At 41.3% G+C, this 27015-nt stretch overlaps 1 protein-coding gene across 1 annotated transcript; it reads left to right on the top strand.

Annotated features, from left to right (window-relative positions):
* Positions 1-86: 86 nt before the first annotated feature.
* On the top strand, positions 87-27015 carry ndufa8 (NADH:ubiquinone oxidoreductase subunit A8). The gene is made up of 4 exons (XM_014125913.2): positions 87-275; positions 753-916; positions 13420-13585; positions 26537-27015. The coding sequence occupies exons 1-4, from the start codon at positions 225-227 to the stop codon at positions 26672-26674; spliced, it is 519 nt and encodes a 172-aa protein (XP_013981388.1). The 5' UTR covers positions 87-224; the 3' UTR covers positions 26675-27015.

Here is a 27015-nt window from a genome sequence, read left to right as displayed (position 1 = left end):
AAATTGCTGTAAAAATCGAGTAAAGAGACGAACTGGCTCACATTTTCTCAGTTTTGCGTCGCAAAGAAATTGCGTCACTGAAATGCATTCGAAACCTGCAGACATGCGCAATACACTGACCTTCCTTGTGCGGGTTCGTCCTGTAGGTAGACGAGGACCTTGAGTGTGTTGAGGAGTTTATCACTTTATTTTCTAATTTTGATTATTCTAACATACACCGAACCATGCCGGGTTCGGTGGAGGTTCCCACTTTTAACGACTTGAATGTTGAGGAGGTTAGCACGAATCATAGTATTGAATATTGGTTGGCAATGCTAGCTTGCTAGTTAGCTAAATCAGCTGCAATTGCAGCTAGCATAGCACTAGCAGGCTGGGAACCGGTAGTTATAACGTTTTCTAAATAGGCTACTACTGTACTGGCTTTCTAACAGGTTTAGTAGCTAGGTTTCGTGTGCTAGCTTTTGTGGTGATTGGAAAGTATTCTATACTCATAGCTAGATTGCGATAAGATCTGGGTAGAAGGTTTGCTAGCGTTTGGGATATACAAACACAGCTGTCTAACATACCCAGGGTTTCTGGCTATACCCTACAGTGCAAGATAAGCTAACAAGCTAGCGTGTTGTGGAATTATTTTGCAATAGGTAACTAGATTAGGCTGTTAATGTTTGATATTGAAGTAGGCAAGACGTGTCTAAATATGGTATGTGTGTTTGTGTTAAATAGTGTCATATTCTTCCCTTGCTCATGTGTAGATCAGTGTGTCGTCTGCGGTGCTGAAGGGAGCTGCCCACCACTATGGCTCTCAGTGTGACAAGGCCAACAAGGAGTTCATGCTCTGTCGCTGGGAGGAGAAGGACCCAAGAAAGTGTCTGAATGAAGGGAGGAAAGTCAACGAGTGTGCTCTTAACTTCTTCAGGTAGGCAATCATAGTGTTGAGTGACTTCACACCCAAGTGACAAAGGTAGGTCTGTTTTAACTTGAGCAACTTCAAGACTGTTTTAGTGTCGTTAAAGAATCAGTGATAGTTGTGATGCGATTTTAAGCCTCCGTGTGTTTAAAAAACAAAAGATGTGAACCCCAGTGTCAGGCTGTATGTTTATGAAGGAAACTGCTGATCCACATTCAGCTCTCTTATCTCTACAATAGCGTGCTAATCTTTGAGGTCTGCTGTTTTGATTTATAGTTTTTTGAACCGCTTTGTTTTCATCCAATGAAACTCTCAACCAGGGTGTTTTGACATTGCCTTTACAGCGGTGAATAAGTTAATGTGTATGTTATGTTTGGGTTAAACTTAGCACATGTTTACCTTTCCACTTCTGTTCTGCAACTGACCAACAAGAGTCAAGAGAGGGAGGCTGTAGCTATAGGATAACTATAGGCTGCTGTTTCTCTGTCATAGTTGGGATATAGATGGAAGTGGTCTGCCTGGGTTGTCTCACTGTGGGGCATGGTGTCTGTGTTTACATAAGGCTGCTGTGCACTAATAACACTACCGGACGAGCGCGCGTGCGTGCACACACCTCTGCAGTGACTGGTAGCTGTCACTGAATGGGGCAGGGCTTGACATGCAGGCTCTCTCTGTGTCAGGTCCACAAATAGCACCACTTCCAAAGCAGGAACCAATAAACAGTTCTGGTCCCAGATGTAAACATAGGGTTTCTGAGAATGGTAATGCATGTAATTATTGTAATGGTGCCAGATTTGACACATTTATAATTACACCTGGTTGTTTAGGCTTTGGAGGTCCTACACCCACTTCAAAGTTGTAGCTTACTAGCATTGAAAATATAAATAATCCTAGGGGTAGCTAGATAGTAGTACATGCATCTGGAACGTCTTTTAACAAAATCTGGTTCCATTATTATAATATTATGAACCCACTTGTTAATTCCTCAATAAGAAAGTCAACGCATGTGCTTGGAAAGGGATACATTTAGAACTCACTCTAGTTGCCTGGGTAAGATGGGAGTTGCCGGAGTGTGATTTGGGATATTCGTCAGTGGCCTATTCTCCTGATAGGAGCAAAAGGCTTAAAGAGCAACTGAACTCGCGGATTGCCACGTGTGTTTTTCTGTTGCTCATGAGAAAAACGAGATTTCAGTCTTGGAGCAGAGTTTTCCGTTAGCCGGTTATAGCCCGCTTTTGGCTGCATTTTTTTTTAAATAGAAAAGCTGGTAAATAAAATGAGCACTGGCCAGTTGTCTGAGAGAAGAAGAAAAATCTCATTGTGAAATAATTATTTTATAGCCTATTCATTTATGTAAATACCAGTCAATAGAAAATTCATTTGACTTGTCATGCTTATCGGTTTATAGGTTAATTTGCATAATTTAGTGGAATTAAATGTGCATGTCTGTGCAGTATATATTTGTTATGTATCTTGTTTATCATACAGATACAGAGCCTAGTTTCAGCAGAGACTCTGTCAGACAGCACAAGATGTGCTGCTACAGCATCTAAAACAGCAAATACATAGGTAACGGAAGGCAGGCTTTTCCAGCGTGTCGCACACCACTTTTCAATGAGCTGGAGGCAGTATGCATTTTGAAAACATATACTTAATTGTTTAAAACCTAAATGTTTTACTACTTATTATGTGGCATGTCTTGCCTTGCTTCAAAGTAGCCTAACCAAAATCAGCCATATACAGTGGGTATAGAAAGTCACCTCCCCCTTTCAAAATGTTCACCTTTTGTTGCCATACAGCCTGAAATTAAAACACATAAAATATACGTTTTCTGGCTTTATTTACACACAGTAACCCACAATATCCAAGTCGTCTCTCTCCCCCTCCCCCTCCCCTGATTGCAAACCTGCTGAGGTATAACCAACCACCTTCCAGATCACAGATCAAGCAAATTGGCTTCCATCTGTGATCAATTGTAGTGATTGATTAGTTCAGAATAAAAGCAGTTGTTCTTAGAGGACTCCACTGCTTAGTAGTGCAATTCAAAGCAAAGAATCCACTATGGGCGGAAAGGTACTTTCAAAAGATCTATGAGATAAAGTTGTGGAAAGGCTTTGTCTATCTCTCAGAGCACAGTTTAGACCATTATTAAGAAGTGGAATGCTTATGGCACCACCCAGACCCTGCATAGATCACGCCGTCCCTCCAAACTGGATGACCGGGCAAGGAGGAGACTGATCAGAGAGACTACCAAGAAGCCAATGGTGACTTTGAAGGAGCTTCAGGCCTTTATGGCAAAGACTGGTCAATGTGTGCATGTGACCACAATATCACAAGCACTCCACAAATCTGGCCTCTATGGGAGGGTGGCAAGAAAAAAAACACTCCTCAAAAAAAGCCACATCAAGTCTCATTTGAGCGTTGCCAAAAAGCACATTTGTAGATTCTGAGGCCAAGTGGCAAAAGGTGCTGTGGTCAGATGAGACCAAAATTGAACTTTTTGGCCTGAATGCAAAACGATATGTCTGGCGAAAACCCAATACATCTTTCCACCCAAAGAACACCATGCCTACAGTAAAGCACGGTGCTGGCAGCATCCTGTTGTGGGGGTGTTTCTCTGCAGCAGGGACTGGAGCACTTATCAGGATAGAAGGGAAAATGGACAGTGCAAAATACTTACAGATTATTGAGGAGAACCTGCATCCCTCTGCCAGGAAGTTGAAAATGGGAAGATGGTTCACGTTTCAACATGACAATGACCCAAAGCACACCGCCAAAGCAACCGTACAGTGGCTGAAGGACAAGAAGGTGAATGTCCTTGAGTGGCCTAGTCAGAGCCCCGACCTAAATCCCATCCAGAATCTGTGGAATGACTTGAAGAGTGCAGTCCATGAGCGGTCACCATGCAGCACTCCTCCAGCATCTTTTCATTTTTTCTGCGTCTCACAAATATTCTTCTTTGTGATCCGAACACCTCAAAACTTAGATTCGTCTGTCCATAACACTTTTTTCCAATCTTCCTCTGTCCAATGTCTGTGTTATTTTGCCCATCTTAATCTTTTATTTTTATTGGCCATCGGAAATATGTCTTTTTCTTTGCAACTCTGCCTAGAAGGCCAGCATTCCGGAGTCGCCTCTTCACTATTGACGTTGAGGCTGGTGTTTTGCGGGTACTATTTAATGAAGCTGCCCCCCCCCCCCCCCCCCTTAAAAGATTTAGATGCACTATTGTAAAGTGGTTGTTCCACTGGATATCATAAGGTGAATCCACCAATTTGTAAGTCGCTCTGGATAAGAGCGTCTGCTAAATGACTTAAATGTAATGTAAATGAGATCTTCAGTTTCTTGGCAATTTCTCGCATGGAAAAGCTATCATTTCTCAGAACAAGAACAGACTGGTGAGTTTCAGAAGAAAGTTATTTGTTTCTGGCCATTTGAGCCAGTAATCGAACCCACAAATGCTGATGCTCCAGATACTCAACTAGTCTAAAGAAGGCCAGTTGTATTGCTTCTTTAATCAAAACATCAGTTTTCAGCTGGGCTAACATAATTGCAAAAGGGTTTTCTAATGATCAGTTAGCCTTTTTAAAAGGATAAACTTGGATTAGCTAACACAACGTGCCATTGGAACACAGGAGTGATGGTTGGTGATAATTGGTCTCTACGCCCATGTAAATATTCCATAAAAAACCTGCCTTTTTCCAGCTACAATAGTCATTTACAACATTAACAATGTCTACACTGTTTTTCTTATCAATTTGATGTTATTTTAATGGATTATTATTAGTATATTTTTTTTTTTAAAAACAAGGACATTTCTAAGTGACCCCAAACCATTGAACGGTAGGTAGTGTATAATATTCAACAATTGTCCCATAGTCCGATTTGGAATAGGCTATTTTTTTCTCGACAAGCTGACCATCCTCGACTTGCATGTTCTGTTAATATTAATTACCATAATCTGAATGTGATTTGTCATTCTGAGCACCGTGGATGGATGCCCTAATCAGGTTATACATCCAATGCATATGGGTCCGGTAGATTTCTCAAATGTCCGGTAAATTAAAATGCTGCCAGTCAGAGGTCTGGCGCCACATTTTCCTAATGAAAACCCTGTCTTAGAGGTGTGTTTCCTGACCGATTCCACGTTTGGTTAATGATGTTTGTCCTCCATGAGACACTGTAGACACAGAAGCCCATTTCACTTCCTCTAAGTCCCCAAAATGAAGATGACTCAGTATTTCTCAAGATGCAGTATTTCTCAAGTAAAAAAATTTGGAACATGTCTTAACCTCAAATGTAATGGCAAAATGTTGCTTTTTTATAGACATACCCAAAAGTAACTGCTATTCATGTGTAATTACATGAATCTGACATGCCAAAACTTGGTATATTTTCAGAATACACAAGATCAAGCACACACAAATAACTTTTATTTATTTTGAAAGTAATCTTTCATTGACAAGCTATTAGTGAATTATTCATGCCCAAAGCTGGAAACACATCAGATGGCTTCCACAACATGTGAACAATATCAGAAGAAAATGGGATGATAGACCTAACAACTATAAATGGGCAGATGTTTTAGTAAGTGGTGTCAGGTGTGGTCACGGGACGTTTCCAAGTGTCCCTAAACCTCTCCAAACAGTCTGCACTGTTTTTGCACACTGGATGTGCCTAAAAGTTATTTTTCACTATAAAAAAAATACATTTTCTACAACAACCTCTCTCAAACGTGGTGGTGTCGGTGGACATGCAGGGGATATCCTGAACGTTTAGCCTCGGCATATCCAATGTGTTGGTCCCACATACAAATGAACTGTTTACAATATAAAAGCAACAGATAGATACATCTACGTCTTATCAAACACAAACTTGGTTACTCACGTCCTTCACTAAAGGTGCAAAAATAGAAATAAACTATTTACAAATGGCATTCGTGTTCGTTTTACATCCCAGGTGTAGATGATTAGACCGTAGCTTGTGCATGTCATGATAGTCTTTGAAGCAGTCCCTCTCTGCCAGGAAACAAAAAGCGAACTGACATTTCGGACAGGAGGTCTGGCATTTCACCCCCCGCCCGTGTTTTGTGCAATGCTTGCAGTTCTTCCTTTTGACATGTGTGTTGGATAGTGGCGCTCACCTTGAGTGGGGGGGGGGGTCTTGTGATGGTTGTGTTGGGCCCTGATTCAGCCATTTCCAATACCAGCTGCTCTCGAAAGGCCAACTGGGAGAGAGGGGTTTGACCTTTAGCTTTGGCCATCTGCTTGTGGAGAATGAAAACATTTACTGAAGCAATGTCTACAAAGTGGTTAAAAAGTCTTATTTTGAAATGTATTTATTTAACCTTTTTATTTAACCAGGTAGGCCAGTTGAGAACAAGTTCTCATTTACAACTGCGACCTGGCCAAGATAAGGCAAAGCAGTGCGACACAAACAACACAGAGTTACACATGGAATAAACAAACGTACAGTCAATAATACAATAGAAAAAGTCTATATACATTGTGTGCAAATGGCGTGAGGAGGTAAGGCAATAAATAGGCCATAGTAGTGAAGTAATTACAATTTAGAAAATTAACACTGGAATGATAGATGTGCAGATGATGATGTGCAAGTAGAAATACTGGTGTGCAAAAAAAGTAAATAAAAATAATATGGGGATGAGGTAGGTAGATGGGCTGTGTACAGCTGCAGCGATCGGTAAGCTGCTCAGATAGCTGATGCTTCAAGTTAGTGAGGGAGATATAAGTCTCCAACTTCAGTGATTTTTGCAATTCGTTCCAGTCATTGGCAGCAGAGAACTGGAAGGAAAGGTGGCCAAAGGAGGTGTTGGCTTTGGGGATGACCAGTGAGATATACCTGCTGGAGCGCGTGCTATGTGTGGGTGTTGTTATGGTGACCAGTCAGCTGAGATTTACATTTACATTTAAGTCATTTAGCAGACGCTCTTATCCAGAGCGACTTACAAATTGGTGCATTCACCTTATAATATCCAGGAGATAAGGCGGCTGTACCTAGCAAAGACTTGAAGATGACCTGGAGCCAGTGGGTCTGGTGACGAATCTGTAGCGAGGGCCAGCCGACGAGAGCATACAGGTCGCAGTGGTGGATGGTGTATGGGGCTTTGGTGACAAAATGGATGGCCCTGTGATAGACTGCATCCAGTTTGCTGAGTAGAGTGTTGGAGGCTATTTTGTAAATGACATCGCCGAAGTCGAGGATCGGTAGGATAGTCAGTTTTATGAGGGTATGTTTGGCAGCGTGAGTGAAGGAGGCTTTGTTGCGAAATAGGAAGCTGATTCTAGATTTCATTTTGGATTGGAGATGTTTAATATGAGTCTGGAAGGAGAGTTTAGTCTAGCCCGACACCTAGGTATTTGTAGTTGTCCACATATTCTAAGTCAGACCTGTCCAGAGTAGTGATGCTAGTCGGGCGGGCGGGTGCGGGCAGCGATCGGTTGAAAAGCATGCATTTAGTTTTACTAGCATTTTAAGAGCAGTTGGAGGCCACGGAAGGAGTGTTGTATGGCATTGAAGCTCATCTGGAGGTTTGTTAATTAACAGTGTCCAATGAAGGGCCAGATGTATACAGAATGGTGTCGTCTGCGTAGAGGTGGATCAGGGAATCACCCGCAGCAAGAGCGACATTGTTGATATATACAGAGAAAAGAGTCGGTCCCAGAATTGAACCCTGTGGTACCCCCATAGAGACTGCCAGAGGTCCGGACAACAGGCCCTCCGATTTGACACACTGAACTCTATCTGAGAAGTAGTTGGTCAACCAGGCGAGGCAGTCATTTGAGAAACCAAGGCTGTTGAGTCTGCCGATAAGAATACCACTTCCTGGTCTTGTGGAAGACCTGGTGGTAGCTTATCAGTGGATCAGATAGGACGACACCCCCCCATGCTGGCATTGTAGTCCTTCACAGGAATGGGGACATTCTTCCCTTTTCACCCTCCTTGAGACATAGTTGTTATTGAATGCCTTGTACTGTGTACTTGCCTAGTGTCCTTCCATTTCACAAAAAGCAGCTTGTTAGTCCTGATCCAACGTATGGTCTCCCTGTCCGCTGTCTTTGTCATGTCGTTTACCTTGGTCTTGGGGAAACCGATTCTGTTAGGACGAATGGTGCCACAAGCCCCTATTTTTCTTTTTCAAGAGGTCTATGAAAAGTGGATGTAGAACCATCAGACGGGGTGATTGACGTAGCAGTCGGGGGTGAAGACCTTGACCGGCGGGGGCGCTTGCTGGGGTGTGGTGGCTCTCAAACGTCATCAAAATCCTCTGCATCCTCCACTCTGGTGAATAAAATAAAGGGATTCATTGTTGTAAGACACACAGAATTACAGTTGACTAAATGTACAAAACGACATTACTGTAAAGTAAAAACACCAAGCCTAAACTTTATTTGTAAAGTGACTCACATAGGTGTGAAGAACACACAATGCAAACAGTAACACTTTGGAGACAAAGGCAGAGGTGAGAACTTAGAAAGTGAAATTTGTCGGCTGAGTCGAAATCGCTCCCCTGATCCGAGTCCGGATATTCAAAGCTTCTATGTCGGAATACTTATTCATAGCTGCCTTCTTTTTAGCTTCCTGTTCGATTATCTTAGTTTTTACCCCCATGTAGCTATAGCTCAAACACAGACCAAATCAAAGCTTACATTGTAAGATGTTTGGTGAAAACGTTGTGTAAAATAAACATTTTGACTCTCAGGGCTGGTGATCAATAACGGTAGGTCACAGCCAGACAGGTAATCTTATCCTTGGAGTCCCGGCTTTCGGTGTGTATCAATGTATTCCGTGTTTTATTTTTATGCTACACAACGCTAACCGGAATGTAGGTAGCAGCCATCTTGAAATGAGGTCATCGGCTCAGCCTACCCTTAAACATTCGCATGCCCATATATGGTAGGAAGTCACACCAAAGATTAAGGCACATATCAATAGCCAAGATACTCAGAGCTGCTGGGCAAGTCTGTCTCACTGGCTACGCTATTCGATAAAGCGCAATCAGCACAGCTGTTCACCCCATGTTAGTGGGCAAATGGACATCGTCAAATCAAAACCTAATCTTAATTTACTTGTTGCGACACCGAGGTTCCAAACTCTGTTTTATACAAGACTGACTTTATGACAAATTATCCTATTTACAGTGCCTTCAGAAAGTATTCAGACCCCCTTGACTTTTTTCCACATTTTGTTACTTTACAGCCTTATTCTAAAATCAATTACATACAATACAATTCTCAGCATTCTACACACATGACCCCATAAGACAAAGTGAAAACAGGTTTTTAGAAATGCTAATATATCAAATTCAACAGAAATGTCTTATTTACATAAGTATTCAAACCCTTTACTATGAGACTCGAAATTGAGCTCAGGTGCATCCTATTGCCATTGATCATCCTTGATGTTTCTACAACTTGATTGGAGTCCACCTGTGGTAAATTCAATTGATTGGACATGATTTGGAAAGGCACACACCTGTCTATATAAGGTCCCACAGTTGACAGTGCATGTCAGAGCAGAAACCAAGCCATGAGGTCGAAGGAATTGTCCATAAAGCTCAGAGACAGGATTATGTCGAGGCACAGATCTGGGGAAGGGTACCAAAACATTTCTGCAGCCTTGATGGTCCCCAAGAACACAGTGGCCTCCATCATTCTTAAATGGAAGAAGTTTGGAGCCACCAAGACTACGTAGACTTTGCCACCCGGTCAAACTGCGCAATTAGAGGAGAAGGGCCTTGGTCAGGGAGGTCACCAAGAACCCGATGGTCACTCTGACAGAGCTCCAGAGTTCCTCTGTGGAGATGGGGTAACCTTCCAGAAGGACAACCATCTCTGCAGCACTCCACCAATCAGGCCTTTATGGCAGTGGCCAGACAGAAGCCACTCCTCAGTAAAAGGCACATGACAGCCCACTTGGAGTTTGCTTAAAGGCACCTAAAGGACTCTCAGACCAAGTGAAACAAGATTCTCTGGTCTGATGAAACCAAGTTTGAACTCTTTGGCCTGAATGCCATACGTCACGTCTGGAGGAAACCTGCCACCATCCCTACTGTGAAGCCTGGTGTTTGCAACATCATGCTGTGGGGATGCTTTTCAGCGGCAGCGACTGGGAGACCAGTCAGGATCGAGGGAACGATTAAGAAGACTCAAGGTTGTAATTGCCGCTAAAGGTGTTTCAACAAAGTACTGAGTAAAGGGACTGAATACTTATGTACATTTTTATATTTCCCTCTTTTTGTTTTTAATAAATTAGCAAAAATGTCTAAACTGTTTTTGCTTTGTCATTATCGGGTATTGTGTGTAGATTGATGAGGGGGGGAAAAAACTATTTTAATACATTTTAGAATAAGGCTGTAACGTAACAAAAAATGTGGGGAAAGTCGAGGGGTCTGAACTAGGGATGCACCGATATGACATTTGTGGCCGACACCGATATCCAATATTTTCCTTCCCAAAAACAAAAACCCTGATACCGATATTTAACATTTTAGCAGCCTTTTAAGCATTCTAGTACAGTTAAATAGTTGAAACAGTGTCACATGTTCATTTAAGTTAGGAACAGATTGTTCAATAACTTGTAAATTACAAAAATTACACATCCGTGAATGTATTTTATCGCACAACAGATATTCATGACACAAATATTTTAGCTGCCCCGCATTACAAAGGTGGTTAAGTTGTTGGTGGCTCTTCTTACTAGCCAACCTTGACCATATCGAGAAACTTAAATGCTTTGACAGGAATATTGGTTTAAACTAAAATGCAGTTAATCATTTTAGCTTTAACTGCTTTAAAAAATTACTGTCTCTAGGCTGTCAAACTGCTATAAATGACACAACAAACTTTTCGAATGTGCTCAACTGACTTGATTAATAAAATGAGAGCAAATTTACAAAACTATCTTTCATTTAGGGGAAAAAAACTGCTTTAAATTAAAATCTTGACCTATACCAGCCATGAATGAACAACAGAAAAGCCATTAGGCTTAGTAAACATTTTTCCAGTGACTCTAGATGGCTGGGTTACAATATGACTGCCCATTTACAATTTTAACATTTGGGTGAGGTTTTTCTTCACAAAGAGGACCTGCTCGGCTTTGTCACGAGAGTCTGTTTCTTTTTTCGTCTACAGTGTGTGAAGCTGCACTGAAAAGGCGCTCACTGTCCACCCTAGTACAGGGAGCACCAAGATACTTGCGCGCAGCTTTTGCTAGTATGGGGAAACGGTGCTTGTTACTTCTCTAGTGTCCAAGTGCATCTTCATTCCTGGGAATAGTAGGTTCTGTCAGGTATCCTAGTATCTGCAAATAATGTGGTGGTGGGGGGGGAGGATTTAGTACATTTAATATAACATATTATTTTTGCATTCCAAAGGATCATTAGGCATAGATCAACATTGGCAAATATTGGCCGATGTAGTAACTGAAAATACAACGCCTCACTCACTCTCTCTCACACACACACACACTGACCAAAAAGTTACTTTGTTGGCATTTACGTATGTCCCCATTACCAGTAAAACATAATCAAAACCTATTTCTTCCACTTACTTGCTGTGCTGTTTTGTTCTTTTGTTCAGTCGTTTCATTCTCAACCAGGATTTCATCATACATGTCAAGCAGTGACGTTTCATCCCTGTCTGTCCGTGGCCTCTTCTGTCGTGGGTCCTCTTCCTCGGTGCGCACTGTCACTGTGTCGGTTTCCATCTTGTCCAACTGTGTCTGTTAACATTTCACGTAAACCCTGTTTCTTGTCTGTAGCGGTCCTTGTACCTAGCATCGAGCATGGTGGCGACACAGTAAAGAGGCTCAGAGAGAATGCCACCGCATCGCCTGTTCACAGTGTCTAGTAGAGTACTTTTGCAAGTTTTAACCCCATGGTCTGTGTCGGAAGTTTTGTTGAGCAGGTGTTTCAATGCCATGACAGAGGGTATCATGTCTGCTGCAGACGCAGTTGAAGAGCTTTTTCTCGAGTCAGTTGTTCAAATGGAGCTAAGAGTGTGTTCATGTTTTCAATGAGAGTCCACTGGTTTGTACTGATTGTTGCAGGTAACTCAGTCAGCAGCGTACACGCAAAGCACTCGTTTTTGTTCCAGCAGGCTCTTGATCATGTAAAAAGTACTGTTCCATCTGGTGGAAACGTCTTGCCTTTTTGTTTTCACTCCAAGCTGCTCCTGTATTGCTTTCAGGTGACTGTATGCTTCTGTGAGTGTTTAAAATGACCCGTTATCTTCCTACCTGTTGCCACTGTCAGATATGCTGTGTTGGGCCAAAACACCTTCGTTCACAGCTAGTTGCAGCGTGTGTGCCATGCATGGCAAACTGGCGACTCCGCATTCTTCCAAAGCCTTTGTCATGTTACGTGCATTATCACGTAGCACAGCGTGTACTTTGTTCTTGGGGATTTTCCAAGTTTCAAACATTTTCTCAAATGCCATTGAAATGGCAGCAACGGTATGAGAACCAACACATTCTTGAGCATGCAAAATGGCTTTCCTCAATACGAAATCCTAGTCGACCCACTGTGCTGTCAGACTCGGCATGCTCATGGAGCTGACATCGCTGGTCCAAATGTCAGTCGTAAAGCTAATAGCAGCGACGCCCATAGCAAGTAGCTCGTCGATGTGCGATTCAACAAGACTGTGTAACTCCGGTAGGGCAATCTGAAAAATAGCGCCTACTTGGTAGTGTGTACCGGGGCTCGAAAACCAACCTCATCCACAACAGAGAACGGTTGATTTTCAAGGACAATGAATTCCATTACCTTGGCATTAAGGGATTTCGCCTTTGAGTTGTCTCGCTGAAATGTACTTACTCTTTCAAATGACTGCTTGACTTGAACTTGTTTAGTTGTTGGAAGTGTGCACTTTGTTTTTTTTTCTCCTTTTGTTCCAAGTAGTCGCTGAACGTCTGGGGGTGATGCACTTTCAAATGAGTAATTCGGTTTGTGGTGTTGAAAGATTTCACTCTCTCCCCTCCTCGGGACATAATAGCAGCACAAACGTTGTGTATGGCCTTTTTGTTATCTCCCTTTGAAACTTCAAAATAGATCCACACCGCAGACATTGTGGGCTAGGTTAGGAATACTGTGTTGCACGTTTAGCGCTGTATTTTTCATGGTGTCATGACGTCACCTACCTACGTTATATAGGTATGCACTTCAGCTTTAACATCGGCGTTAAACTAGACATCGGGCCGATGTTGGCATTTTTGGCGAATATTGGCCGATTCTGATATTCTCACCGACTATATCGTGCGTCCCTAGTCTGAACACTTTTCAAAGGCACTGTACAATGTAGTCAAATGACACTAGAACAACCGTTAATGACTCACCTATGCCACATAGGCCGTTTACAAAGAGATCCGTTCCTTTTTAATGGGAGTCACTCTTTAAGTAATTAAGTCAACAGCTGCCTGGGCAAGTGATTGTCTGAATTGTCACCTTAAAAAAAGTTGTCCTTAACAAATGCTTGCTTCAATTTTTCCTCCAGGCAGATAAAAGGAAGCTGTGCTGAGTCCTTCACAGAGTATTGGACCTGCCTGGACTACTCCAACCTGGCAGAGCTCCGTCAGTGCCGCAAGCAGCAGCAGGCCTTTGACAGCTGTGTGCTGGACAAGCTTGGCTGGGAGAGACCCAACCTGGGAGAACTGTCCAAGGTGAGTCCCCCGGAGGCATATTGCTTTCAGCTTTATTGCCTCGCAGTATAGTTCTGGGCATTTATAAGTTACTTGACAGTAACATCCGGTATGCCGTTAATGTAACTTGTGACGTCAAGCCCCAAGTTCATTAGCAATCATTTAACCCCTGTGCGGACATCCAGCGAAAAATCATATCGCCATTAGCATAACAACATTTTATTTTTAAAAAAATTCCATTTTTTTTCTCAAATTATATCGTTTTATAGATACACCTCTCCTGAATCGAACCACGTTGTCCGATTTCAAAAAGGCTTTACAGCAAAAGCAAAACATTAGATTACGTTAGAGGAGTATATCGTAAAAGTAGCCACATAGCCATTTTCCGACCAACCACATGCATCACAAATAACCAAAAAACAGCTAAATGCAGCACTAACCTTTGACAATCTTCATCAGATGACCCTCCTAGGACATCATGTTACACAATACATGCATTCTTTTGTTCGTTAAATTTCATATTTATATATAAAAACAGCATTTTACATCGGTGCGTAACGTTGACTAACTATTTTCCCTCAAATGCATCCGATGAAACAGAGCCACAATTTACTAAATTACTATTCGAAAACATTTTTAAAATGTAATATTGTCATTCTAAGATTTATAGATGAATATCTCTTGAAAGCACCTGTAATGCCAGATTTAAAAGTAACTTTACTGGGTAATCATACTTTGCGATGAAAGGGGATGCGATACTCTGAAAAATAGGCTAACGTTACAGGTCAGCGCCATCTTGGAACAATCGCATATCTAGTCTTACCTTTGGTTGTCTTCATCAGAAAGCACTTCCAGGAATCCCAGGTCCACAACAAATGTATTTTAGTTCGAAAAAATTACTCCTTTATGTTCCAAGAGCTTGTTCTTGTTAGCGCGTCTGAAGGCTGATCCAAATGCTCCGTCGGCCGCGGGACAGCCATTTCGAGAAAATGCATTTTTTTCCCATTTAGGTTCGTTCAAACATGTCAAACGTTGTATAACATAAATCTTCAGGGCGTTTTTCAACAAGAGAGCCAATAAGATTCGAGGGGGATGATTGCATTGTGTTTCAAAACGTTTCGAAAGGGGATGGTAACCAGGGGCGCCGGCGTCATAATGGTGATGGCCCTCTCCGTGTGACCACGTTCCACAGCGTCTCATTCATTCAGTTTTAACAGTAGGAGACTCAAACCACTTTGTAAAGACTGGGGACATCTAGTGGAAGCAATAGGAAGTGCTCAATGAACCATAGCTCACGGTGTGATTAATAGGCAACGTGATGAAGTTGAGTTCGCAATTCAGAATTCCACTTCCTGTTTCGATCTGTCTCGGGGTTTTGACTGCCATATGAGTTCTGTTATACTGACAGACACCATTCACACAGCTTTAGAAACTTTAGGGTGTTTTCTATCCACAAGTATTAATTATATGCATATCCTAGCTTTTGAGTTTGAGTAGTAGGCCGTTTAAAATGGGCACGAATTTTTTTCAAAATGCCCCATCCTAGGCGACCGTCAAGAGGTTAATAATAACCCGACAAGATCTGGGATTAAAAAGTTGGCTTGCGTTTGCAAGCTATTTAGCAAACGTTAGCTTTTCATTTCTGTGCAACAGTCTCTGTTTTGGACGTACAAGCAGCTGTCTCTAATAGAGGTCGACCGATTAATCGGAATGGCCGATTAATTAGGGCCGATTTTAAGTTTTCATAACAATCGGTATTTTTGGCCACCGATTTGCCGATGTTTTTTCAAATTTATTTTTCCTATTTTTTTTTACATTTAAAAAAAAATATAATATCTTTTTTACACCTTTATTTAACTAGGCAAGTCAGATTAAGAACACATTCTTATTTACAATGACGGCCTAGAAACGGGGGTTAACTGCCTTGTTCAGGGGGGATTCGTTTTTGCAACCTTCGGTTACTAGTCCAACGCTCTAACCACCTGGCTTACATTACACTCCACAAAGATTAACAGGCCAACTACCTGTTATGTGAGGGCAGCAAGAAGCAAAGGTAAGTTGCTAGCTAGCATTAGACTTATAAAAAACTATCAATCTTAACATAATCACTAGTTAACTACACATGGTTGATGATATTACTAGTTTATCTAACGTGTCCTGCGTTGCATATAATCGATGCGGTGCCTGTTAATTTTCATTGCATCACAGCCTACTTCGACAAACGGATGTTGATTTAACAAGCGCATTTGCGAAAAAAGTACTGTCTTTGCACCAATGTACCTAACCATAAACATCAATGCCTAACAGGAATATTTAGACTTAGCCACCCGTTAGATAAAATACGGAACGGTTCCGTATGTCACTGAAAGAAAAATACTTTTGTTTTCGAGATGATAGTTTCCGGATTCGACCATATTAATGACCTAAGGCTCGTATTTCTGTGTGTTTATTATATTATAATTAAGTCTATGATTTGATAGAGCAGTCTGACTGAGCAGTGGTAGGCAGCAGCAGGCTCGTAAGCATTCATTCAAACAGCCCTTTGCTGTGCTTCAAGCATTGCGCTGTTTATGACTTCAACCTGGGTGGGTATAATTTGTGGAACGTTCCAACAGGAATCTATTCCAAAAACTTCGTAAATAACAAGGTTTCCAAAAAACAACGCATACAAAGTTGTATAGCGGCAGAATAAGATACCGGGTAGGGAGTGGTCTATTTCATTGCGTTTTTCACTCATCACGTTTATTCCGAAAAATGTCTGTCCTCACATGTCTGTTTGCCTATGGACAAACATTAAGAATAAGCTACGTGGTGAGTTGATGCCTATTCGGCAGCTAGTTAGTTAGGTTTGTATGCGTTGCTACTTTGTATGCATTGTTGGTTGGCAACCTTTTACTTTACGTTTTTTGGAACAGATTCCTGTTGGAACGTTCCACAAATTATACCCACCCCTTCAAGCCTATCAACTCCCAAGATTAGGCTGGTGTAACCGATGTGAAATGGCTAGCTATTTAGCCGGGTGCACGCTAATAGCGTTTCAAACGTCACTCGCTCTGAGACTTGGAGTAGTTGTTTCCCTTCCTCTGCATGGGTAATGCTGCTTCGAGGGTGGCTGTTGTCGATGTGTTCCTGGTTTGAGCCCAGGTAGGAGCGAGGAGAGGGACGGAAGCTATACTGTTACACTGGCAATACTAAAGTGCTTATAAGAACATCCAATAGTCAAAGGTATATGAAATACAAATCGTATAGAGAGAAGTAGTCCTATAATTCCTATAATAACTACAACCTAAAACTTCTTACCTGGGAATATTGAAGACTCATGTTAAAAGGAACCACTAGCTTTCATATGTTCCCATGTTCTGAGCAAGGCACTTAAACATTAGCTTTCTTACATGGCACATATTGCACTTTTACTTTCTTCTCCAACACTATTATTTAAACCAAATTGAACATGTTTCATTATTTATTTGAGGCTAAATTGATTTTATTGATGTATTATATTAAGTTAAAATAAGTGTTCATTCAGTATTGTTGTTATTATAATAATAATCGGCCGATTAATCGGCAGCGGGGGGGGGTTTGGTCCTCCAATAATCGGTATCGGTATTGGCATTGAAAAATCATAATCGGCCGACCTCTAGTCTCTAACATCCACTGTTAGCTATACCCTACAGTGCAAGGTAAGCTAGCTAGCGGGTTGTTGTGGATTTCTTGTTTTGGAATGTGACAAACTCTCATAGGGTGACACCAAGCCCCAAGTTCACTAGCAATCATTTAACAATAACCTTTGTAATGAAAAGATTTCTGATATATTATGCCCCTGACGTGCAACAGTTAATCCTCTTTGAAGTATTTTTAGCTTTTGAATGACCAGCTGTATACTTGCCTTTCAGTCCTCCAGCAGTGTTAAAGGGATACTACGAGAGTTTGACATTTAGATATATATATATTTTTTTTTACTTACCCAGAGTCAGCCAGACTTAAAAAGCTACACATAGTAATCAATATTTTATAAATTCGTTAATTTGACTGATAATAGAAATCGCAACCTATCTGTGAGCGCACGGGCAGCGCCATTGAGACGGCTACATTGTTGTGATCTCTATACATCGCTATGCGACAACGGACATAATGAGGAAGTGGGTAGAATCTAGTATCAGTCAAATTTACACATTTATTAACTATTGAATGACCAAACACCCAGCTTTGGAGTAGATTTAATTCAATTTTATTGAGATCTCCATTAGCTGACGCCAATGGCAGCACCTAGGCTAGTTCTGGGCATTCGGAATGCTGTGTTGCACGTTTAGCACTGTATTTCTTTTGTGGCGTCATTACATTATCCTGGGGTATTTGGAAATAGCCACGGGATGTTTTTTTTATTACTGTCAGCGTTTTTTTTATTGTAATATTTGTAGCTACTTTTTAAGTAAATATATGCAGTCAACATGTGCAATACGTTAGGAGATAAAGAAGATCACGTACTTCATTTCACCTGTCACCAAATGTTTCATTATGAACCTTACCGGTAGTCCCCAGTCATGTGATGTTTGTTTACAAGCACACAACAATGAGAGTCCGGAGCCTTTTGAGTCACTCACTGTTGTACAGCACATACCAGGTGATCTAGTTACAGTATGGAATTCACAGCCAATTTTTTGCCAGCTAAGGTATCTTATAACTATTAAGTTAACTGTCTAAAATGTGATAAATGCTCTGCTGTTGTGCATTTGGTGTGCTAATTTAGTAGCTAGTTAGCTATCTAGCTAAGCGGTTAGCTTCTTCCAAAATCAAACTTTGTCCGACACATAATGAAAATACATTACTAGGGTGTTAGGGATCAAAGTGAAACTGTGGTTGTGGTGTTATACTTTTTATTCCATGTTATAGAGAAGCTTCTCAGGAACACAGAACATTTATTTCATGAGGATAGGCCTTACCATTGCTGAGGTCTTATTTTCAAGTGATCGGAGAAGGTCAGAGAGGTCGTGGACTGGTCAATGTTAATCTCTACTCAAAAATGGCACCAAATCACCTGTCTCAATTCTTTCAACACGTTTTGTCCAGTATCTCAAGATAGGGTTGTCATATTGTTATGACATTTTCAGGGCTGGTGTAGAACAGAGTTGATTCGAATAAAAGTAAAAATGTATGAAATTAAAAAGCTATACTATGCAAATGTGGGCCTTTTAATATACACGTGAGGCAGTACAGAATACACAATTACAGTAATTTAAGACCAATAATTTAGGGTAGGGTCGTCATATTATTAACAAATCCTTATGCTTTGTGCAAAACTGAAAGTTTGTTACAATTTATGAAGTTAGAATTCTACTTTTTACTACTTTATGCAAATGAGTTAGTGAATTGCAACGTTCCATTCACTTCATTAGGAGATTGATAATTTCTTCGAATTATTTACAATAATATATATGTGAGATATATCTCACATTTTAACTAGTCAATAATGAGCAGGTGACTTAGTAACACAATTATGGTTGCACATTTTGGGGAATATTCAGAGGTGGAAACTTTCCGTGGGAATTAATGGGAATATATGGGAATTAACGGGATATATGGGGATTAACGGAAATATATGCACATTTTATATTAATACAATTTAAATGTAGATGTTTATATTTATCATATGGAGACAGAAACATAAACATTTTACCTTATCATAAGTAGACATAATTGCAAATGATTAAATCCTTCCAATAGAAAAAAACCCAAACAATTTAGTTAAGAATTGAACTTTAATTAAATGAGTTGACTCTTCACATGGGATGATTTCACTGAACATCAAAAGAAAAGGAATATTGAATGATCCCCAATGATCCATCGCATCTCCCAAAAACGTTTTCAAAATGATATTCTAGAAACTAAAGCTTTGGTTGTCTTCCTCTCAGGTGTCCATGTCTTCTCCCTGGACCTCCTCAATGTCCACCTCTTGAACATCAGACTCTGAGGCCTCATCTTCACTGTCACTTTCCAACCTTGTTGAGGATGGCTCGTTGTCAGACTCAAAAAGCCTCATATTTTCCAGGATGGCCACCAATTTCTCAACCCTTGTATTGGTCAGCCTGTTGCATGCTTTGGTGTGTGTGTTCCCAAACAAGGACCAGTTGCGCTCTGAGGCGGCTGATGTTGGTGGGATTTGGAGGATGATTGAGGCAACAGGGGAAAGAGCCCCAGATCCACAAAGTCCCTTCCACCAGGAGGCTGATGAGATATGTTGGCACGACTGCCATATTACATCTCCATCCCAAAGCCCTTGCATGGAAGTGTACTTCGCCAGACTGCCAAGAACCTTGCCCTCATCCAGGCCAAGGTGGCGAGAAACGTTAGTGATGACACCATAGGCCTTGTTTATCTCTGCACTAGACAGGATGCTCTTGCCAGCATGCTTGGGCTCTAACATTTACACTGCAGCGTGTATGGGCTTCAGGCAGAAGTCTTCACGCTTTTTGATATTTTTCAGAACTGCAGTTTCCTCTGCTTGGAGCAACAGTGAAGTGGGCAGGGCAGTATGGATTTCTTCTCTTACGTCTGCAAGCAGAGTCTGAACATCAGACAGGATGGCATTGTCTCCCTCAATCCGTACAATAGCTACTGCTAAAGGTTTCAGGAGTTTCAGGCTGCTTACCACTCTTTCCCAAAATACATCATCCAGGAGGATCCTCTTGATGGGGCTGTCCATATTGGCAGACTGTGATATGGCCATTTCTTGGAGAGACTCCAAGAAAGAGACTCCAGCTGCTGGGCAGCTTCAATGTGGTGCTCTTATTCTTCTCACTTTGCTTGATGAGGTAGATTGCTGCCATAACTTGATGACCCTTCACATACCTAACCATTTCCTTGGCTCTTTTGTAGAGTGTATCCATTGTTTTCAGTGCCATAATGTCCTTGAGGAGCAGATTCAATGCATGAGGAGCACAGCCAATGGGTGTAATGTGAGGGTAGGACTCCTCCACTTTAGACCAAGCAGCCTTCATGTTCGCAGCATTGTCTGTCACCAGTGCAAATACCTTCTGTGGTCCAAGGTCATTGACTGCCTTCAGCTCATCTGCAATGGGTGTGTCTGTTGTCCCTTGTGTCTGTGCTCTTGTAGAATACTGGTTGAGTCTGCTTTCTCTATAATTTGCTTGACCTTCACTTGAACTCTGTTGAACACTGCATCCAGCAAATTAGTAGATAAAGTATGCTGGGCAAAGAACATTCAGAAATCTCTTCCAATACACATTGCCTGTGAGCATCAGAGGTGAACCAGTTGAATACACAGCTCAAGCAAGACATTCATCTGCATTTCTCTGACTACGTTCCTCCATTGAGTAAAAAAAAAAAATCTAATTCCAGGAGGACCATGAGCTGTTGCTGTCGATAACGTGTCTGATTCATCATTTCCACCTCAAATAGACTTTTGTCAGAGGTTGCTTGTTGTGAGCGCTGAGGGAACTTTATGCACTTAGCCAGATAATTCTGCATCTTTGTTGTTTTTCACATATGATTTGGCACAGTATTTGCAAATGTACACAGCTTTTCCTTCTACATTAGCTGCAGTGATATGTTTCCATACATCAGATAGTGCCCGTGGCATTTTCCTGTAAAGATTAGGGTAAAAAATAAGTAAAAACAAATACAATTCCATGTACAGATAAATAGTTAAGCAGTTAGATTAAACAACTCCTTTTAAAATGAAACATGTATGGAAACAGGTGAATTAACACTCCTCAGTTAGCAAGCTAAAACCCATAGCAAAAACAAACTAGCAGAAAACCCACAGCAAAAACTAACTAGCAGAAATTAACAAGTTAGAATGATTTAAACACACTTTGCTGTAGGCCACTATTTACTAGTTAACCTCTCTGGGCTAGGCAGGACGAATTCGTCCCACCTACGTAACAGCCAGTTGAAGCCTGTGGCGCGATTTTCAAAACCTTTGAAATGCTATTACTTCAATTTCTCAAACATATGACTATTTTACAGCTATTTAAAGACAAGACTCTCGTTAATCTAACCACACTGTCCGATTTCAAAAAGGCTTTACAACGAAAGCAAAACATTAGATTATGTCAGCAGAGTACCAAGCCAGAAATAATCAGACACCCATTTTTCAAGCTAGCATATAATGTCACAAAAACCCAGAAGACAGCTAAATGCAGCACTAACCTTTGATGATCTTCATCAGATGACAACCCTAGGACATTATGTTATACAATACATGCATGTTTTGTTCAATCAAGTTCATATTTATATCAAAAACCAGCTTTTTACATTAGCATGTGACGTTCAGAACTAGCATACCCCCCGCAAACTTCCGGGGAATTCGCTAACATTTTACTAAATTACTCATGATAAACGTTCACAAAAAGCATAACAATTATTTTAAGAATTATAGATACAGACCTCCTCTATGCACTCGATATGTCCGTTTTTTACAATAGCTTTTTGGTGAAAGCACATTTTGCAATATTCTAAGTACATAGCCCAGGCATCACAGGGCTAGCTATTTAGACACCCGGCAAGTTTAGCACTCACCATAATCATATTTACTATTATAAAAGTTTGATTACCTTTTGTTGTCTTCGTCAGAATGCACTCCCAGGACTGCTACTTCAATAACAAATGTTGGTTTGGTCCAAAATAATCCATCGTTATATCCGAATAGCGGCGTTTTGTTCGTGCGTCCCAGACACTATCTGAAATGGTAAATCAGGGTCGCGCATGGCGCAATTCGTGACAAAAAAATCTAAATATTCCATTACCGTACTTCGAAGCATGTCAACCGCTGTTTAAAATCCATTTTTATGCCATTTTTCTCGTAAAAAGCGATAATATTCCGACCGGGAATGTCCATTTAGCTAAACAGAGGAAAGTAAACAAAGCTTTCGGTCGACGCGTGCACGAGCCTGAGTCTCACAGTACTGTAACCAGCCACTACCCAAACGCGCTACTTTTTTTCAGCCAGAGCCTGCAAAGCCACGATTCAGCTTTTTACCGCCTTCTGAGACCCTATGGCAGCCGTAGGAAGTGTCACGGGACAGCTAAGATCCTCACTCTTCAATAAACAGAGACAAGAAGAACGACACCTTGTCAGACAGGCCACTTCCTGAATGAAACCTTCTCACATTTTTGCCTGCCAAATGAGTTCTGTTATACTCACAGACACCATTCAAACAGTTTTAGAAACTTTAGGGTGTTTTCTATCCATATGTAATACGTATATGCATATTCTAGTTACTGGGTAGGAGTGGTAACCAGATTAAATCGGGTACGTTTTTTATCCGGCGGTGTAAATACTGCCCCCTAGCCCTAACAGGTTAACAAAAAATCATGTATGTATAAATGATGTCTCCGTAATCTAGCATGGGTAGGATGGTCATCTAAATCAGGGTTAGTTTGACAGCTGGTGTGAAAGAGGAGCGATTACGATAGAGGAAACCAAGTCTAGATTTAACTTTAGCCTGCAGCTTTGATATGTGCTGAGAGAAGGACAGTGTACCGTCAAGCCATACTCCCAAGTACTTGCTCTAAACCCTCAGAGGTAGTAATCACACCTGTGGGGAGAGGACAGTTCTTCTTACCAGAGAAAGCTTGTTGGACACTAAGAAGCTTTGTTGTAGAGCATTTAACACAAAATCTGGGGAGGGTAAGTATAATCTGCATATAAATGGATGAGAGATCATCCTACTGCCTGAACTATGTTGATGTAATTTGAGAAGAGTGTGGGGCCTAGGATCGAGCCTTGGGGTACTCCCTTGGTGACAGGCAGTGGCTGAGATAACCGATTTTCTGGCATTATACACTGTACTCTTTGAGAGAAGTAGTTAGCAAACCAGGCCAGAGACACCAATACTCCTTTGCCGGCCCACAAGAATGGAATGATCTACCGTGTCAAAGGCTTTGGCCAAGTCAATAAAAATAGCAGTACATTGCTTAAAATCAAGGGCAATGCTGACATCATTGAGGACCTTTAAGATTGCAGTGACACATCCATAACCTGAGCGGAAACCAGATTGCATATCCGAGAGAATACTATAGACATCAATAAAGCCAGTCAGTTGATTATTGACAAGTTTTTCCAACACTTTTCATAAACAGGGCAAAATAGAAATAGGCCTATAACAGTTAGGATCAGCTTGATCTCCCCCTTTTAAATAAAGGACTAACTGTGGCTGCCTTCCAAGTAATGGGAACCTCCCCAGAAAGGAGAGATGGGTTAAAAAGTTTGAGATAGGCTTGGCAATGATGGGGGCAGCAACCTTAAAGAAGAAAGGGTCTAAACCATCTGACCCAGATGTTTTTGGGGGGTCAAGTTTCAGGAGCTCCTTTAGCACCTCGGACTCAGTGACTGCCTGTAGGGAGAAACTTTGTAGCGGGGCAGGGGAAAAAGAGGGAGAAGCATCGGCAATAGTTGCATTAGAAGGGGTGGGAGATGAGGAAATGTTGGACGGGCAAGGAGGCATGGCTGAGTCAAAATAGGAATCCTGACTTAATGAAGTGGTGATTAAAGAGCTCAGCCATGTGCTTCTTGTCAGTAACAACCACATCAACATTAAGGGACATGAGCAGCTGTGAGGAAGAGGGTTTATTCTCCAGGTCTTTAGCCATTTTCCAGAACTTCTTGGGGTTAGACCCAGAGAGAGAGAACTGCTCCTTAAAGTAACTTACTTTGGCCCTCCGGATAGCCTGAGTGCACTTATTTCTCATTTGCCTGAACGAGAGCCAGTCAGCCTGAGTATGCGTGTGCTGAGCCTTTCGCCAAATGCAATTCTTGAGGTGGAGTAACTCTGCAAGATCACGGTCGAACCAGGGGCTGAACCTGTTTTTAATTCTCATTTTCTTTATGGGGGTGTGTTTGTTAACAATACCACTGAAAATATAAAAAAAGAAGGTCCAAGCGTCTTCGACAGAGGGGATCAAGCTGATTCTGTACCATTTTACAGAGGCCAGTTCATGAAGGAAGGCTTGCTCATTAAAGTTTTCTAGCAAGAGTCTATGACCAATCGGGACAGGTCGTTTCACTGAGCAAAACAATTGGCCCAGCGTTGTCCATGTTTGGTCGAGGTAGGCCGTCATTGTAAATAAGAATTTGTTCTTAAATGACTTGCCTAGTTAAATACAAATACAAAACAGGTGCATGCTTGTCAACAATTGGCATAAGTAATTTTACAAATAATTCCAGTGCTGCATGTCACAGATCCAACACTATTGGGATGCACTGTAGTTGTTTGAGTGATGATCTGAGTCATATTACAGGCATTAGTCACAGTTAGAAGCTTCCTCTTGAGAGGACAGCTAGTTGCTAACCAGTCAATGTTCAGGTCACCCAGAAAATAAACCTCTCTGTTAACATCACACACTATGATGCATTTCACACACATTATCTAGATACTGACTGTTAGCAGTTGGTGACCTTATAGCAACACCCTAAAATCATAGGCTTTAGATGAAGCAGGTGAACCTGTAACCACAATACTTCAATAACACTTTAAAATATATATATATATATATATATATATATATATATATATATATATATATATATATATACCTACTCAAGGGTTCTTCTTTATTTTTACCATTTTCGTTATTGTAGAATAATAGTGAAGACATCAAAACTAAGAAATAACACATATGGAATCATGTAGTAACCAAAAAAGTGGTAAACAAATCAAAATATCTATTTTAGATTCTTCAAAGTAGCCACCCTTTGCCTTGACAGCTTTGCACACTCTTCGCATTCTGTCAACCAGCTTCACCTGGAATAAACTGTTGAAAAACAAATGATAGTCCCTCTAACCGCAAACCAGATGGGATGGTGTATCGCTGCAGTATGCTGTGGTAGCCATGCTGGTTAAGTGTGCTTTGAATTCTAAATAAATCACTGACCGTGTCACCAGTAAAGCACCATCACACCTCCTCCTCCATGCTTCAAGGTGGGAACCACACATGCGGAGATCATCCGTTCACCTACTCTCACAAAGACACGGCAGTTGGGACCAAAAGGACAGATTTCCACCAGTGTAATGTGGAAATAATGTCCATTGCTCGTGTTTCTTGGCCCAAGCAAGTCTCTTCTTATTATTGGTGTCCTTTAGTAGTGGTTTCTTTGCAGCAATTTGACCATGAAGGCCTGATTCACGCAGTCTCTTCTGAGCAGTTGATGTGTCTGTTACTTGAACTTGAACTCCCAAGTGTTATTTGGGCTACAATTTCTGAGGTTGTTAACTCTAATGAACTTATCCTCTGCAGCAGAGGTAACTCTGGGTCTTCCATTCCTGTGGCGGTCCTCATGAGAGCCAGTTTCATCATAGCGCTTGATGGTTTTTGTGACTGCACTTGAAGAAACTTTCAAAGTTCTTGAAAATGTCCAGACTTGACTGACCTTCATGTCTTGAAGTAATGATGGACTGTCGTTTCTCTTTGCTTTTTTAAGCTGTTCTTTCCATAATATGGACTTGGTCTTTTACCAAATAGGACTATCTTCTGTTTACCACCTCAACCATGTCACAACAACTGAGTGGCTCAAATGGAAAAGAACAAAAGCAAGAGGGGGGGGGAAAGTAGCTATGTTTATTTCCCTGCTTTTGAAAGGAGCTGGCTACTGTACCTGGAGACTTCCAGAAATTGTACTAAGCTAACAATATGCTAACTTCAATCATCTCCAAACTGCATGCAGAGATACAATTGGTATCCATGAGTACGTCTGACTCTCTGGGTAAGTAGAAAAATGACCTAAATCTCAATCCCGCAATATCCCTTTAAGGTTAGGGTAAACGGTACTATCTCACATTTGAAAACAGCTTGAAGCTTGTTGACACATATTTTAATTCAGCCTATGTACTTGGTTTATGCTTTCTCTTTCAAGCGCAAAAAATTTACTCTACATACTCATAGTATACAAACCGGCCTTTTTTCTCCCTCATCTTGTATTTTCTGAAGTTTAAACCCTTATGTGTTTCTTCTCAGGTGACAAAGGTGGACACCTCTCGGCCCCTTCCTGAGAATGCTTACCACTCGAGACCCCGGCCGGAGCCCAACCCTGTCATCGAGGGCCAACTGCAGCCAGCCAAGCACGGCAGTCGACTCTTCTTCTGGAGCTGGTAAAGGAGGTAGTCAGTACTCCCGGGTTGAGTTCCCCTAGGTACAGATCTAAGATCAGCTTCCCCTCCCCTAATCCTAACCTTAACCATTAGTGGGGAGAACGCTAAACTGACCCCAGATCAGCATCTAGGAGCAACTTCACCCAACACCAAGAGGCAGTCCTTCAGAGCCTCATCTTGCCTGCTGTCTCCAGACTTCTTCAGACTTCTTCAGACAGGAAGGGACTTCTTTGTGCACCAGCCATCGTACAGCTCTCCAATCCCTATGTTGTAGAAATGTTAAGGATTGAACAAAAAGCAACCTATGTGTTTATTGTTGTGAAATAAAAAAATATTTAATTTAAA

This window comes from Salmo salar, chromosome ssa01 (assembly GCF_905237065.1).
Source record: "Salmo salar chromosome ssa01, Ssal_v3.1, whole genome shotgun sequence".
NCBI classification, from domain to species: Eukaryota; Metazoa; Chordata; class Actinopteri; order Salmoniformes; family Salmonidae; genus Salmo; species Salmo salar.
This window is presented reverse-complemented; position numbering and strand designations above follow the sequence as displayed.

What these genes read in the sequence shown, in the direction of transcription:
- ndufa8 (XM_014125913.2), top strand. Translation starts at nt 225, where the DNA reads ATGCCGGGTTCGGTGGAGGTTCCCACTTTTAACGACTTGAATGTTGAG. An exon ending in ACGACTTGAATGTTGAGGAG is followed by an intron (nt 276 to 752) that starts GTTAGCACGAAT and finishes GCTCATGTGTAG; the next exon opens with ATCAGTGTGTCGTCTGCGGT. An exon ending in TGTGCTCTTAACTTCTTCAG is followed by an intron (nt 917 to 13,419) that starts GTAGGCAATCAT and finishes TTTTTCCTCCAG; the next exon opens with GCAGATAAAAGGAAGCTGTG.